The sequence below is a fragment of the Canis lupus genome, chromosome 17, assembly GCF_003254725.2.
Source record: "Canis lupus dingo isolate Sandy chromosome 17, ASM325472v2, whole genome shotgun sequence".
NCBI lineage: Eukaryota > Metazoa > Chordata > Mammalia > Carnivora > Canidae > Canis > Canis lupus.
The window spans coordinates 61,236,354-61,252,195 of NC_064259.1; the positions used below are offsets into that span (position 1 = coordinate 61,236,354).

The 15,842-nt window shown below is 47.3% G+C and overlaps 1 protein-coding gene across 39 annotated transcripts; it reads right to left on the reverse strand.

The window, feature by feature from the left end:
* Positions 1-755: 755 nt before the first annotated feature.
* Positions 756-15,633, reverse strand: LOC125752760 (filaggrin-2-like). 39 transcript variants are annotated; one of them, XM_049095595.1, is made up of 5 exons: positions 15,581-15,633; positions 14,412-14,571; positions 10,295-13,640; positions 9,053-9,169; positions 756-4,108 (listed from the first exon to the last, which is right to left on the reverse strand). In XM_049095595.1, the coding sequence occupies exons 2-5, from the start codon at positions 14,547-14,549 to the stop codon at positions 1,338-1,340; spliced, it is 6,372 nt and encodes a 2,123-aa protein (XP_048951552.1). In that variant the 5' UTR covers positions 14,550-14,571; positions 15,581-15,633; the 3' UTR covers positions 756-1,337. The 39 variants fall into 39 exon arrangements, with proteins under 39 accessions (XP_048951552.1, XP_048951546.1, XP_048951531.1 ...); XM_049095589.1 differs by having other exon boundaries at positions 756-5,008; XM_049095574.1 differs by having other exon boundaries at positions 756-7,480.
* Positions 15,634-15,842: the final 209 nt, after the last annotated feature.

Sequence of the window (15,842 nt, forward strand, 5' to 3'; positions counted from 1 at the left end):
CAAAAGTGAAGGTAGAAGAAAACAGAATGCTTATAGCAGCAATATATATGTGTGTGTGTGTGTGTGTGTATGTGTGTATATATACACAATATACATTACATATATATGTAATGGAATATTATCCATCAAAAAGAATGCAATCTTGCCATCTGCAATGACATGGATAGAACTAGAGGGTATTATGCTAAGTGAAATAAGTCAGAGAAAGACAAATACCATACGATTTCACTCATATGTAGAATTTAAGAAACAAAACATATGAACATAGGGGAAAGAAAGGAAAAATAAAATAAGATGAAAATAGAGAGAGAGGCAAACTATAAGAGATTCTTAACAATAAGAAACAAACTGAGGTTTGGGATGCCTGGATTGCTCAGTGGTTAAGTCTCTGCCTTTGGCTCAGGTCGTGATCCTGGGGTTCTGGGATTGAGTCCTGTAACGGGCTCTCTGCAAGGAGTCTGCTTTTCCTTCTGCCTGCATTTATGAATAAATAAATAAAATCTTTTAAAAACTTGAGGGTTGCTAGGGGGAATAGGGTAGGTGGATGGGGTAAATGAGTGATGGCACATGATGTAATGAGCACTGGGTGGTATATGCAACTGATGAATAACTGAACTCTACCTTTGAAACTAATGATACACTATATGTTAATTAATTTAATTTAAGTAAAATAATTTTTTTAAAAAAGAAATGTGCATCTGATCCTGTGGCAAAGAGCTATGTTTGTTTGTGAAGATGAAAGAGAAAAGAAACTATACCTTGATGGAGAGTTTATTCACAATTTTTATGCAATACAGGAGTCATGACAATAAATTCAAAAGTATTAGTACAAAGTTCCATGGTAACAGAAAAGATGCAAATATTCTGACTCATCAACTACTACAACATTCTTTGCTCAGGACATTGAATATGTTACAATATTGTTAGAGAAATTTTGACTCCAAAATCTTGTTTCTTAGCTCCTGGATAGGTTTGTCAATGGTCAATTAAAATAAAATCTGGAAAGGCCAAACTCTGAGTCTCAGACATTTTTTAATGCTTATTTTATACCAAAGCACTCAAATCATTATGTCATACAATCTAAATATAGTTCCAAGTGCTATTTACTCCTTCCATTCACTGTTTTCTAACCAAAGAGCTTAGTGATTATGGAGTCTTACAAAAAAAAAAAACCCTGCACAAAACAAGAGGAATAGAGTACAATGCTATTGTTAAATAAAAGACACATATACCCCCACTACCAAAAGAAAGGATCATGGTAAATATTTTAATTCCATGTTGAATTCTCATTTCTTCTTTGGGTTAGTTCTTATCTTGGGTTAGTTGGCTTCAAATTATTATTCAATGTAATAACACCTTTGTTCTTGGACATATTCATAGAGTGGAGTGTTGCTATCTAAATAACAGGAACCTGAGTCTGTTCTCTCCCTTTTATGGCAACCTCTGGCCTCAGTGTTTCTTGTCTGCTTATCATCCACATTTTGACTATATATTCTGGTGCTTCTAAATAAACTTGATTCGGGACCTTGCTTTTGCCTGTCCCCACTCCACATGGTTGGACCATATTCTTCAATTCCTGCAGGGTCTTGGCTATCATGAGAGTGACTGAAAATGATTCCTTGACTTCTGCTATTACTTGACTTCCCATAGCTGTCACTTGATTGGTCATGGCTATCTACTCGGCTTTCATTAGTGCTGAATCCAGATTGACCCTGGATGTCCCCTGATTTTCTATTACTTGATCCCTGTCTTACTAAACATGTGTTGTATCTTACCTGCTCATGAGAAGTTGTATCTGCCAAATGCTGCTGGTTGGATCTATGGATACTAATAATATTGAATTCAGACTGTCCATGCCTAGATCCTGATGGTTCATGAATCTGTTTCCCCCAATCTTCTGAATGCTCTTTATTATCACTATGAAAATCCTGCCTTAAGGTTGAATTAGACTCTGGATGGCTGCGAGCTGATATGAATTGTCCATGGCTGGATACAGAATGGTTGCTTGACTGCCTACGAGTAGTAGATCCCTCCCTTCCAAATTGAACATGGGTGTCAATTGATGATTCATGACTTACTATTGAATGCCCATGAAAAGATCCCTGCCTTCTATTTACACTGGATCCAGACTTATTGTGGGAATCAATTGACTGTCCATGACTTGACCTTTGTCTTCCGATTATTTCAATTGCTTTTGATCCTGTATGGTCAGGCCTAGAAAATGATTGTCCATGTGTAGACACTTGATTGTTTTCAGCTCTATCCAATGACCTTAAAGGGCTAGAATTTCGGCTGCTTGTTCTGCTGCCCCCAGAAGGTCCATACCCAGACTGCCCATAGTCATATTCTGCACTTCCATAACTGCCATGTTTCCATCCTTGATCTGATCCATGTCTTTGTTTTCCACTATGTTGTGATTGAGAATGACTCACTCTAGATTGGTGATGAATGCTATGTGACTGTTTACTTATGTTATCCTTAGACAGCCTATGAGTATCATGTGACTGTGTATGACTGGACCCAGAATGTCCACTGTTGCCTCTTGAATGTCCATGAGTACTTCCCTGTCTCCTTCTAATTGTGGATCCTAACTCTCCATGTAAAGATCCAGTATGACCATGAGGGGATCCTGTATGGGTCAGTGGGACTCCTGAATGTCTTTCAGTGTCACTAGACTCAGTGCCACTAAATCCCTTTCTTTTACTCCTACTGGATTCTGTCCTGGTGGCTTGTCCATGACCAGAATAAGGATTACCAGTGGTGTCCTCTGACTGTCTATTAGTAGTGACCTGTCTCCTTTTAATTGTGGATTCTGACTCTGGATGTTCAGATCCAACCTGGCCATGGAGGGAACCTGAGTGTATCTGTGGGGCTCCTGAGTACCCCTGAGTGTCACTGGACTCACTGAGAGTAGATCCCCTTCTTCTAGCCCTACTGGATTGTGTCCTAGTAGCTTGTCCATGAACAGATTCGGCATGTCCACTGGTGTCCTCTGAATGTTTATGAGTATATTCCTGTCTCTCTTTGGTGGTGGAATCTGACTCTCCATGTTGAGATCCAGCCTGCCCATGGGGAGATCCTGAGTGTACCTGTGGGACTCCTGAATGCCCCTGAGTGTCACTGGACTCACTGCCACTATATCCCCTTCTTCTAGTCCTACTGGATTGTGTTCTGGTGGCTTGTCCATGGCCAGACTGGGCATGCCCACTGGTGTCTCCTGAAAGTCTATGAGTTGTTCCCTGTCTTCCTTTAACTGTTGATCCCAACTCTCCATGTTGAGATTCAGAATGACCTTGAGGGGATCCTGCATGTGCATTTGGGACTTTTAAGTGCCCCTGAGTGTCATTGGATTCACTGACAGTAGATCCTCTTCTTCTAGTCCTACTGGATTGTGTTCTGGTGGCTTGTCCATGACCAGACTCGGTATGTGTAGTGGTGTCTCCTGACTGTCCATGAGTAGTTCCCTGTCTTCCTTGTGCTGAGGACCCTGACTCTCCATGTTGAGATCCAGCCTGACCACGAGGGGATCCTGAGTGTGCCTGTGGGACACCTGAGTGCCTTTCAGTGTCACTGGACTCACTGCCACTAGTTTCCCTTCTACCAGTCCTACTGGATTGTGTCCTGGTGGCTTGTCCATGGCCAGAGTGCGCGTATCTAGTAGTGTCTCCTGACTGTCTGTGAGCAGTTTCCTTTCTCCCTTGTAGTGAGGATCCTGACTCTGGATGTTGAGATCCAGCGTGAGTACGTGGGGATTCTGTGTGTGTTTGTGGGATTCCTGAGTGCCTTTCAGTGTCACTGGACTCACTGCCACCAGATTCCCTTCTACCAGTCCTACTGGATAGTGTCCCGGTGGCCTGTCCATGGCCAGCGTGGGCATGTGCGCTGAAATCTTCTGACTGTCCATAATGTGTTCCCTGTCTCCCTTTAACTGTGGAACCCAGTTCTGGATGTTGAGATCCAGCCTGACCATGGGGGGAACCGGTGTGTGCCTGTGGGGCTCCTGAGTGCCCCTGAGAGTCACTGGACTCACTGACAGTAGATTCCCTTCTACCAGTCCTGCTGGATTGTGTCCTGGTGGCTTCACCATGGCCAGAGTGGACATGTCCACCTGTATCTCCTGACTGTCTATGGGTAGTTCCCTGTCTCCCTTGTACTGAGGATCCCGACTCTCCATGTTGAGATCCAGAATGACTTTGAGGGGATCCTGTGTGTGCCTGTGGGACTCCTGAGTGCCCCTGAGTGTCACTGGACTCACTGACAGTAGATCCCCTTCTTCTAGTCCTACTGGATTGTGTCCTGGTGGCTTGTCCATGCCCTGACTCGGCATGTCCTGTGGTGTCTCCTGACTGTCCATGAGTAGTTCCCTGTCTTCCTTGTGCTGAGGACCCTGACTCTCCATGTTGAGATCCAGCCTGACCACGAGGGGATCCTGAGTGTGCCTGTGGGACACCTGAGTGCCTTTCAGTGTCACTGGACTCACTGCCACTAGTTTCCCTTCTACCAGTCCTACTGGATTGTGTCCTGGTGGCTTGTCCATGGCCAGAGTGCGCATGTCTAGTAGTGTCTCCTGACTGTCTGTGAGCAGTTTCCTTTCTCCCGTGTAGTGAGGATCCTGACTCTGGATGTTGAGATCCAGCGTGAGTACGTGGGGATTCTGTGTGTGTTTGTGGGATTCCTGAGTGCCTTTCAGTGTCACTGGACTCACTGCCACCAGATTCCCTTCTACCAGTCCTACTGGATAGTGTCCCGGTGGCCTGTCCATGGCCAGCGTGGGCATGTGCGCTGAAATCTTCTGACTGTCCATAATGTGTTCCCTGTCTCCCTTTAACTGTGGAACCCAGTTCTGGATGTTGAGATCCAGCCTGACCATGGGGGGAACCGGTGTGTGCCTGTGGGGCTCCTGAGTGCCCCTGAGAGTCACTGGACTCACTGACAGTAGATTCCCTTCTACCAGTCCTGCTGGATTGTGTCCTGGTGGCTTCACCATGGCCAGAGTGGACATGTCCACCTGTATCTCCTGACTGTCTATGGGTAGTTCCCTGTCTCCCTTGTACTGAGGATCCCGACTCTCCATGTTGAGATCCAGAATGACTTTGAGGGGATCCTATGTGTGCCTGTGGGACTCCTAGGTGCTCATGAGTGTCACTGGACTCACTGACAGTAGATCCCCTTCTTCTAGTCCTACTGGATTGTGTTCTGGTGGCTTGTCCATGACCAGACTGGGCATGTGTAGTGGTGTCTCCTGACTGTCCATGAGTAGTTCCCTGTCTTCCTTGTACTGAGGACCCTGACTCTCCATGTTGAGATCCAGCCTGACCACGAGAGGATCCTGAGTGTGCCTGTGGGACACCTGAGTGCCTTTCAGTGTCACTGGACTCACTGCCACTAGTTTCCCTTCTACCAGTCCTACTGGATTGTGTCCTGGTGGCTTGTCCATGGCCAGAGTGCGCATGTCTAGTAGTGTCTCCTGACTGTCTATGAGCAGTTTCCTTTCTCCCTTGTAGTGAGGATCCTGACTCTGGATGTTGAGATCCAGCGTGAGTACGTGGGGATTCTGTGTGTGTGTGTGGGATTCCTGAGTGCCTTTCAGTGTCACTGGACTCACTGCCACCAGATTCCCTTCTACCAGTCCTACTGGATTGTGTCCTGCTGGCTTGTCCATGGCCAGAGTGGGCATATCTACTGGTGTCTCCAGACTGTCCATGAGGAGTTCCCTGTCTCCCTTTAACTGTGGAACCCAGTTCTGGATGTTGAGATCCAACCTGACCATGAGAGGAACCTGTGTGTGCCTGTGGGGCTCCTGAGTGCCCCTGATAGTCACTGGACTCACTGACAGTAGACTCACTTCTTCTACTCCTACTGGATTGTGTCCTGCTGGCTTGTCCATGACCAGACTGGGCATGTGCAGTGGTGTCTCTTGATTGTCCATGAGTTGTTCCTTGTCTCCTTTGTAGTGAGGATCCTGACTCTGGATGTTGAGAACCAGCGTGAGTATGCGGGGATCCTGTGTGTGTCTGTGAGACACCTGAGTCGTTTTCAGTGTCACTGGACTCAGTGACACTAGATTCCCTTCTACCAAACCTGCTGGATTGTGTCTTTGTGGCTTGTCCATGGCCAGAGTGGGCATGTCTACTGGTGTCTCCGGACTGTCCATGAGGAGTTCCCTGTCTCCCTTTAACTGTGGAACCCAGTTCTGGATGTTGAGATCCAGCCTGGCCATGGGGGGAACCTGAGCGTGACTGTCGGACTCCTGAGTGCCCCTGAGAGTCACTGGACTCACTGACACTAGATCCTCCACTAGTCCTAGTGGGCTGTGACCTGCTGGCTTTTCCATGACCAGACTGGGCATTTGTAGTGGTGTCTCCTGATTGTCCATGAGTAGTTCCCTGTCTCCTTTGTACTGAGGATCCCGATTCGCCATGTTGAGATCCAGCCTGGCCATGAGGAGATCCTGTGTGTGTCTCTGGGACACCTAGGTGATTTTCAGTGTCACTGGACTCACTGCCACTAGATTCCCTTCTACCAGATCTGCTGGATTGTGTCCTGGTGGCTTGTCCTTGGCCAGAGTGGACATGTCCACCTGCATCTCCTGACTGCCTCTGGGTAGTTCCCTGTCTCCCTTGTACTGAGGATCCCGACTCTCCATGTTGAGATCCAGAATGACTTTGAGGGGATCCTGTGTGTGCCTGTGGGACTCCTGAGTGCCCCTGAGTGTCACTGGACTCACTGACAGTAGATCCCCTTCTTCTAGTCCTACTGGATTGTGTCCTGGTGGCTTGTCCATGCCCTGACTCGGCATGTCCTGTGGTGTCTCCTGACTGTCCATGAGTAGTTCCCTGTCTTCCTTGTGCTGAGGACCCTGACTCTCCATGTTGAGATCCAGCCTGACCACGAGGGGATCCTGAGTGTGCCTGTGGGACACCTGAGTGCCTTTCAGTGTCACTGGACTCACTGCCACTAGTTTCCCTTCTACCAGTCCTACTGGATTGTGTCCTGGTGGCTTGTCCATGGCCAGAGTGCGCATGTCTAGTAGTGTCTCCTGACTGTCTGTGAGCAGTTTCCTTTCTCCCGTGTAGTGAGGATCCTGACTCTGGATGTTGAGATCCAGCGTGAGTACGTGGGGATTCTGTGTGTGTTTGTGGGATTCCTGAGTGCCTTTCAGTGTCACTGGACTCACTGCCACCAGATTCCCTTCTACCAGTCCTACTGGATAGTGTCCCGGTGGCCTGTCCATGGCCAGCGTGGGCATGTGCGCTGAAATCTTCTGACTGTCCATAATGTGTTCCCTGTCTCCCTTTAACTGTGGAACCCAGTTCTGGATGTTGAGATCCAGCCTGACCATGGGGGGAACCGGTGTGTGCCTGTGGGGCTCCTGAGTGCCCCTGAGAGTCACTGGACTCACTGACAGTAGATTCCCTTCTACCAGTCCTGCTGGATTGTGTCCTGGTGGCTTCACCATGGCCAGAGTGGACATGTCCACCTGTATCTCCTGACTGTCTATGGGTAGTTCCCTGTCTCCCTTGTACTGAGGATCCCGACTCTCCATGTTGAGATCCAGAATGACTTTGAGGGGATCCTATGTGTGCCTGTGGGACTCCTAGGTGCTCATGAGTGTCACTGGACTCACTGACAGTAGATCCCCTTCTTCTAGTCCTACTGGATTGTGTTCTGGTGGCTTGTCCATGACCAGACTGGGCATGTGTAGTGGTGTCTCCTGACTGTCCATGAGTAGTTCCCTGTCTTCCTTGTACTGAGGACCCTGACTCTCCATGTTGAGATCCAGCCTGACCACGAGAGGATCCTGAGTGTGCCTGTGGGACACCTGAGTGCCTTTCAGTGTCACTGGACTCACTGCCACTAGTTTCCCTTCTACCAGTCCTACTGGATTGTGTCCTGGTGGCTTGTCCATGGCCAGAGTGCGCATGTCTAGTAGTGTCTCCTGACTGTCTATGAGCAGTTTCCTTTCTCCCTTGTAGTGAGGATCCTGACTCTGGATGTTGAGATCCAGCGTGAGTACGTGGGGATTCTGTGTGTGTGTGTGGGATTCCTGAGTGCCTTTCAGTGTCACTGGACTCACTGCCACCAGATTCCCTTCTACCAGTCCTACTGGATTGTGTCCTGCTGGCTTGTCCATGGCCAGAGTGGGCATATCTACTGGTGTCTCCAGACTGTCCATGAGGAGTTCCCTGTCTCCCTTTAACTGTGGAACCCAGTTCTGGATGTTGAGATCCAACCTGACCATGAGAGGAACCTGTGTGTGCCTGTGGGGCTCCTGAGTGCCCCTGATAGTCACTGGACTCACTGACAGTAGACTCACTTCTTCTACTCCTACTGGATTGTGTCCTGCTGGCTTGTCCATGACCAGACTGGGCATGTGCAGTGGTGTCTCTTGATTGTCCATGAGTTGTTCCTTGTCTCCTTTGTAGTGAGGATCCTGACTCTGGATGTTGAGAACCAGCGTGAGTATGCGGGGATCCTGTGTGTGTCTGTGAGACACCTGAGTCGTTTTCAGTGTCACTGGACTCAGTGACACTAGATTCCCTTCTACCAAACCTGCTGGATTGTGTCTTTGTGGCTTGTCCATGGCCAGAGTGGGCATGTCTACTGGTGTCTCCGGACTGTCCATGAGGAGTTCCCTGTCTCCCTTTAACTGTGGAACCCAGTTCTGGATGTTGAGATCCAGCCTGGCCATGGGGGGAACCTGAGTGTGACTGTCGGACTCCTGAGTGCCCCTGAGAGTCACTGGACTCACTGACACTAGATCCTCCACTAGTCCTAGTGGGCTGTGACCTGCTGGCTTTTCCATGACCAGACTGGGCATTTGTAGTGGTGTCTCCTGATTGTCCATGAGTAGTTCCCTGTCTCCTTTGTACTGAGGATCCCGATTCGCCATGTTGAGATTCAGCCTGGCCATGAGGAGATCCTGTGTGTGTCTCTGGGACACCTAGGTGATTTTCAGTGTCACTGGACTCACTGCCACTAGATTCCCTTCTACCAGATCTGCTGGATTGTGTCCTGGTGGCTTGTCCTTGGCCAGAGTGGACATGTCCACCTGCATCTCCTGACTGCCTCTGGGTAGTTCCCTGTCTCCCTTGTACTGAGGATCCCGACTCTCCATGTTGAGATCCAGAATGACTTTGAGGGGATCCTGTGTGTGCCTGTGGGACTCCTGAGTGCCCCTGAGTGTCACTGGACTCACTGACAGTAGATCCCCTTCTTCTAGTCCTACTGGATTGTGTCCTGGTGGCTTGTCCATGCCCTGACTCGGCATGTCCTGTGGTGTCTCCTGACTGTCCATGAGTAGTTCCCTGTCTTCCTTGTGCTGAGGACCCTGACTCTCCATGTTGAGATCCAGCCTGACCACGAGGGGATCCTGAGTGTGCCTGTGGGACACCTGAGTGCCTTTCAGTGTCACTGGACTCACTGCCACTAGTTTCCCTTCTACCAGTCCTACTGGATTGTGTCCTGGTGGCTTGTCCATGGCCAGAGTGCGCATGTCTAGTAGTGTCTCCTGACTGTCTGTGAGCAGTTTCCTTTCTCCCGTGTAGTGAGGATCCTGACTCTGGATGTTGAGATCCAGCGTGAGTACGTGGGGATTCTGTGTGTGTTTGTGGGATTCCTGAGTGCCTTTCAGTGTCACTGGACTCACTGCCACCAGATTCCCTTCTACCAGTCCTACTGGATAGTGTCCCGGTGGCCTGTCCATGGCCAGCGTGGGCATGTGCGCTGAAATCTTCTGACTGTCCATAATGTGTTCCCTGTCTCCCTTTAACTGTGGAACCCAGTTCTGGATGTTGAGATCCAGCCTGACCATGGGAGGAACCGGTGTGTGCCTGTGGGGCTCCTGAGTGCCCCTGAGAGTCACTGGACTCACTGACAGTAGATTCCCTTCTACCAGTCCTACTGGATTGTGTCCTGGTGGCTTCACCATGGCCAGAGTGGACATGTCCACCTGTATCTCCTGACTGTCTATGGGTAGTTCCCTGTCTCCCTTGTACTGAGGATCCCGACTCTCCATGTTGAGATCCAGAATGACTTTGAGGGGATCCTGTGTGTGCCTGTGGGACTCCTGAGTGCCCCTGAGTGTCACTGGACTCACTGACAGTAGATCCCCTTCTTCTAGTCCTAGTGGATTGTGTTCTGGTGGCTTGTCCATGACCAGACTGGGCATGTGTAGTGGTGTCTCCTGACTGTCCATGAGTAGTTCCCTGTCTTCCTTGTACTGAGGACCCTGACTCTCCATGTTGAGATCCAGCCTGACCACGAGGGGATCCTGAGAGTGCCTGTGGGACACCTGAGTGCCTTTCAGTGTCACTGGACTCACTGCCACCAGATTCCCTTCTACCAGTCCTACTGGATTGTGTCCTGGTGGCTTGTCCATGGCCAGAGTGGGCATATCTACTGGTGTCTCCAGACTGTCCATGAGGAGTTCCCTGTCTCCCTTTAACTGTGGAACCCAGTTCTGGATGTTGAGATCCAACCTGACCGTGAGAGGAACCTGTGTGTGCCTGTGGGGCTCCTGAGTGCCCCTGATAGTCACTGGACTCACTGACAGTAGACTCACTTCTTCTACTCCTACTGGATTGTGTCCTGCTGGCTTGTCCATGACCAGACTGGGCATGTGCAGTGGTGTCTCTTGATTGTCCATGAGTTGTTCCTTGTCTCCTTTGTAGTGAGGATCCTGACTCTGGATGTTGAGAACCAGCGTGAGTATGTGGGGATCCTGTGTGTGTCTGTGGGACATGTGAGTGGTTTTCAGTGTCACTGTACTCACTGCCACTGGATTCCCTTCTATCAATCCTACTGGATTGTGTCCTGGTGGCTTGTTCATGGTCAGCATGGGCATGTCCACTGGTATCTCCTGAGTGTCCATGAGTACTTCCATGTCTCCCTTGTACTGAGGATCCTGACTCTCCATGTTGAGATCCAGAATGACCTTGAGGGAATCCTGTGTGTGCCTGTGGGACTCCTGAGTGCCTTTCAGTGTCACTGGACTCACTGCCACTAGATTCCCTTCTACCAGTCCTACTGGTTTGTGTCCTGGTGGCTTGTCCATGACCTGACTGGGCATGTCCAATTAGATCTCCTGACTGTCTATGGGTAGTTCCCTGTCTCCCTTTAACCGTTGATTCTGACTCTCTATGTTGAGATCCGGAATGATCTTGAGGGGATCCTGTGTGTACCTGTGGGACTCCTGAGTGCCCTTGATTGTCACTTGACTCTCCAACACTACTCCTACTAGTTATACTGGATTCTGTCCTGGAGGTTTGTCCATGACCAGACTGAGCATATCCACTGGTGTCTTCTGACTGTCCATGAGTTGTTCCCTGTCTTCCTTTAGCTGTTTCTCTTCTCTGACTTTTAGCTGAATCTGATTTTGACTTTCTACATTGTTGACTCCCTTTTCCTGAACTAGTCTCATAGCATTCCTGTCCACCTACCCTAGTTTGTTGATTGTCACAGCCAGAGGATTGAATTGAGCTAAAATCACGTTGATTTTTACTAGATGACTTTCTTGAGCTAGATTCATGTTGATCTGGTTTAGAGGAGTTGCCTGAGCAAGATCCATTGCCAAAAGTTGAGGATTGCCCTGAACCGGAACCATGTTGACCATAGCTAGACTGACGTGCTGTAGATTCTTGTCCAGAGCCCAACAAATGACCTGAGCCAGTCCCAAAACTAGGGGACTGATGTGTGCTAGATCCAAATCCAAAGCTGGAGGATTGACCTGAGCTATATCTATGTTGTCCTGAGCTAGAAGTTTGATGGGTACCAGACCCATGTTGTCCAAAACCAGAGGACTGTCCTGAGCCAGACCCACATTGTCCAAAGCCAGAGGACTGTCCTGAACTGGAAGACATTTCTGAGCCAGAGCAATTTTGTCCAAAACCAGAGGAAAAACCAGAGGACTGTCCAGTGCCTGACCCATGCTGACCAAAACTGGAAGACTGACCTGAGCCAGACCCATGTTGTCCAAAGCCAGAGGACTGACCTGAGCTAGACCCATGTTGTCCAAAGCCAGAGGACCGTCCTGAGCCAGACCCATGCTGGCCAAAACCAGAGGACTGACCTGAGCCAGACCCATGTTGTCCAAAGCCAGAGGACTGCCCTGAGCCAGACCCATGCTGACCTAAACCAGAGTACTGACCTGAACCAGACCCATGTTGTCCAAAGCCAGAGGACTGTGCTGAGCTAGATACATGCTGACCTAAACCAGAGTATTGACCTGAGCCAGACCCATGCTGGCCAAAGCCAGAGGACTGACATGAGCCAGAGCCATGTCCACAGCCAGAGGATTGACCTGAGCCAGACCCATGTTGTCCAAAGCCAGAGGACTGTCCTGAGCCAGACCCATGTTGACATAAACCAGAGGATTGACCTGAGCCAGACCCATGCTGGCCAAAGCCAGAGGACTGACATGAGCCAGAGCCATGTCCACAGCCAGAGGATTGACCTGAGCCTGACTCATGTTGTCCAAAGCTAGAGGACTGCCCAGAGCCAGACCCATATTGTCCACATTTAGAAAATCCATTTGAACCAGACCCTTTTTGATGAGAGTTTGAAAAGTGTCCACAAGAACCAGATCCATGTTGACCATAACTAGAAGACTGACTTGTTTCAGACCCATATTGTTCACAGCAACAGGACTGATTTGAACCTGTTCTCTGTTGTCTTCCACCATTCTGTGTTTGACCACATGCTCTAGATCCATATTTTCTCTGACTAGAAGACTGGCTACAGGATCTAGGCTCATGTTCACAATATCCAGAGGACTGACCTCCTGAAATACATCCATGATCTTGTCCTCCACTACTTCCTGATTGATAACCTGATTGGGTACAGCTAGATTGATTTCCTTGCCCTCCAAATCTACCTTCCTGACAAGAACTAGAAGCATTTTGTGGCTTTCCACACCCACCTGAATTGCTGGAACCACATGCATAGTTTTGGCTTCCCTTGTCTCCTGAACCTCTAGAGCTAGATCCAAGCTTTTGTCCTCCACTCTTTCTTGACTGAGTAGAGTTTGATTTGTGCCCACTAGCATCCAATCCATGTGATAGACTGCTATGACCTTTCCTTCTCCCACTCTTTGATTCAGATCCAGATTCATATTCCTTCTCAGATTCCCTAGAGGGGCTAACATATGACTTGTTTCTTCTTTCCTCCAGTTCTCCAGAGCTGGAGCCATGTCTTTCTTTGCCACTACTCCATGAATGACCAGAGCTAGACCCATGGCGTCTTTTCTCAAGTTGCTCTTGGTTTCCAGAGCTAGATAAACCACCTTGCCTTCCCAGCCTCCTGGAGTTTGATCCATGTCTATGTTTCACACTTCCCCTTAAGCCCTCAGAACCATATCCATGCTCCTCTCCCTCACTCCAACTTGAATGTCTGTAACCTGATTTCCGTCCCTGTGTATCTTCTTCTTCCTCTTCTGTTTCACTTTCTTCCTTTTGGTGTCGATGACCACGCCTATGCTTCTTTGACCCTGAAGCTTTGCAGTATTCCTTGCTGAGAACCTTGTTGCAGGCCATAGCCAGCTTGAATACCATCAGAAGAAACTCAGTAAAGTCCAGTCTTCGGTCATGATCTCGATCTAGCATGTGCATGATAACATCCACTGTGTCTGGATCATCTGGGTTCTGTATACAAGTGACATACCAAAGGAGACCTAGTCAACCTAGCCCACATAGTCAGGTAAAATATTTGGATAGAGTTGTGGAACTGTGGATGTTTAACATTGGCATTTAAATCCAGCCAAGGGTTACTTTAAAGTAACACAGCCTAATAAGACCCAGCAGGTAATAAGAGGTAACAGAAAAGAATAAAAACTATTGGGATCCCTAGCAGAATACCATGCAAGGACCTAAGCTAGTGGATTAGGTACTCAGGTAGAGTATAGAATACAAAAATGAGTTGAATAAATCAAAATTCAATACCTGGTATATTTTAGTTTTACGTACATTTTAAACATTACATGCTAATATATTCTATGTTAGGATCTATAATGCTAAAGTTAATAGCTGAGTCCTTCCCAAGTAGATGGAAAAAAAATGTTTGTTTTTGTCTGCAGTTTTCCCTGTAGACATTTCCCTATCTATACTCTTTCTTCCAAATTTGACAGGATAATCTTTTAACTCATGTTTTAGCACATATTTATATACTATTTTTTTCAGAAGGGGAAGCCTGGGGGCATGAAAAAGTCTGAAGGTCTACATGGTGGGTGTACACAGGAAAAATAACATTTTTTCCAAAAATAATGCCCCAGCAGACTTTATGATGTTCCCAAAAAGTATATCCATAGAGTTTGCCCAAAGACCATTGAGAGTATGTACTTTTAAACTAATCTTTGGCCACATAACAGAGAATGTACAAAACCTTAGCAGTATTCAGCTGAGGTGTATGGTTCTCACCTTCAGAATTGGACGAAACTCTTTTTCCAGAAGTTCCTTTAGCTCATCCTTGCTCAGTGTGCCACACTCTCCATCTTGCTTGGTATATTTGTAGAAAACATCAATGACTGTGACAACACTTCTCAAGAGATCGGTCATCTTTTTGCAAGTTTAAGTGAACCTGAAGAGAAAAAAACCCAGAAGATCCTATTATTCATTTTTTCTTTTAATTTATAAGCAATTCTTATTTTAATAATAATCATGATGATTTTTCAAAACTCTTGTCTCTTTTAAACCTAAAATACTTCAACAAGCAAGGATGGTTGGGGATCTTTCAGTACAGTGAAAACTTTGTTAACTTCCTATTACTTTGCTAAGATCAAGTTATTTCATGTTGCTGACTGAACTGAGGTTAGAGCTCAGATCTCCATGTCCTGGATATTCTTTACGTAATGTCTCTGTACATTGTGTACTTTGGTGTTTGGGGTGTTGTCCTGGAGCTTCCAAAGTTTCCAGAACCACTCAGATGTATTGTCCCAGTCTCTCTGGTTAGTTTCACTGGCTCTCTTGAGTCAAAAGTGACAGACCTTCTATAATATCTCCTCCTTTGGGTACCAGAAGCTAACCAGGATTGTTAAGGCCTTAAGCAAGTAAAAATAGGCAAGTGGGCCAACATTAGCCTGGTGCTTCAGAAACATGAGATAGTCCTCATCAGAGCTCAGGAACTATCCTAATTTCAGCTTCAACCAAACACTATTCTTTTTCAATAACAGGGAAGAGAAGCTCAGCAATGCAAGCAGTAGTTTGACTAGTGGCTGATTTGATCTTGGAGCCCCAGGGACTGACACTGAACAGGGAAGGAACTCTACACCAGTGCTGACCTCCTTTCTATTTAATCTGGACAACCCAGAAAAAAAAGGCATGCAAAAAACCAGGAAAAAGTGTGAAATGGGCTAGAAGAAAGTGAACCTCTTGCATTATTCATCTTGACAACAATAAATTTATTCTAAAAAGACACAGGATAAATGAAACTAACCAAATAAATAAACAAATGAAAAGAAAAAGAAAAAGAAACAAGAATGAAGTGGCCAAATACATATAGCTCTGACTTAGCTCTTACTCCTGAATTTCTAATGTGGACAGTAATCAACCAAATACCCATCAATGTAGCTGGATGAATTTGCTCTCACCTGGTTCACCAAAGGAACACGTAGGATAAAGCCTGATGCAGCTTGCAGGGTGACCAGTGGATTGAGATAATGGCCCTTATATAGCTAAAAATGTGTGGGTGCTGCCATCTGTGGGATGGACTGATTCATTTCTAATAAAATCTAACCCCACCTCTGTCCATGTTTATCTTCCTACTTCTTTACATTCTTATCTTTGAGATGATTGCAGAAAGGATGGTGCTGGTCCAGCTTCCAGTATGAGGACATGTTGTAGGACACTTTT

What these genes read in the sequence shown, in the direction of transcription:
- LOC125752760 (XM_049095566.1), bottom strand. Translation starts at nt 14,549, where the DNA reads ATGACCGATCTCTTGAGAAGTGTTGTCACAGTCATTGATGTTTTCTAC. An exon ending in AGTTTCGTCCAATTCTGAAG is followed by an intron (nt 13,641 to 14,411) that starts GTGAGAACCATA and finishes ACTTGTATACAG; the next exon opens with AACCCAGATGATCCAGACAC. An exon ending in TGACACTGAAAGGCACTCAG is followed by an intron (nt 9,170 to 10,294) that starts GTGTCCCACAGG and finishes AGGGGCACTCAG; the next exon opens with GAGTCCCACAGGCACACACA.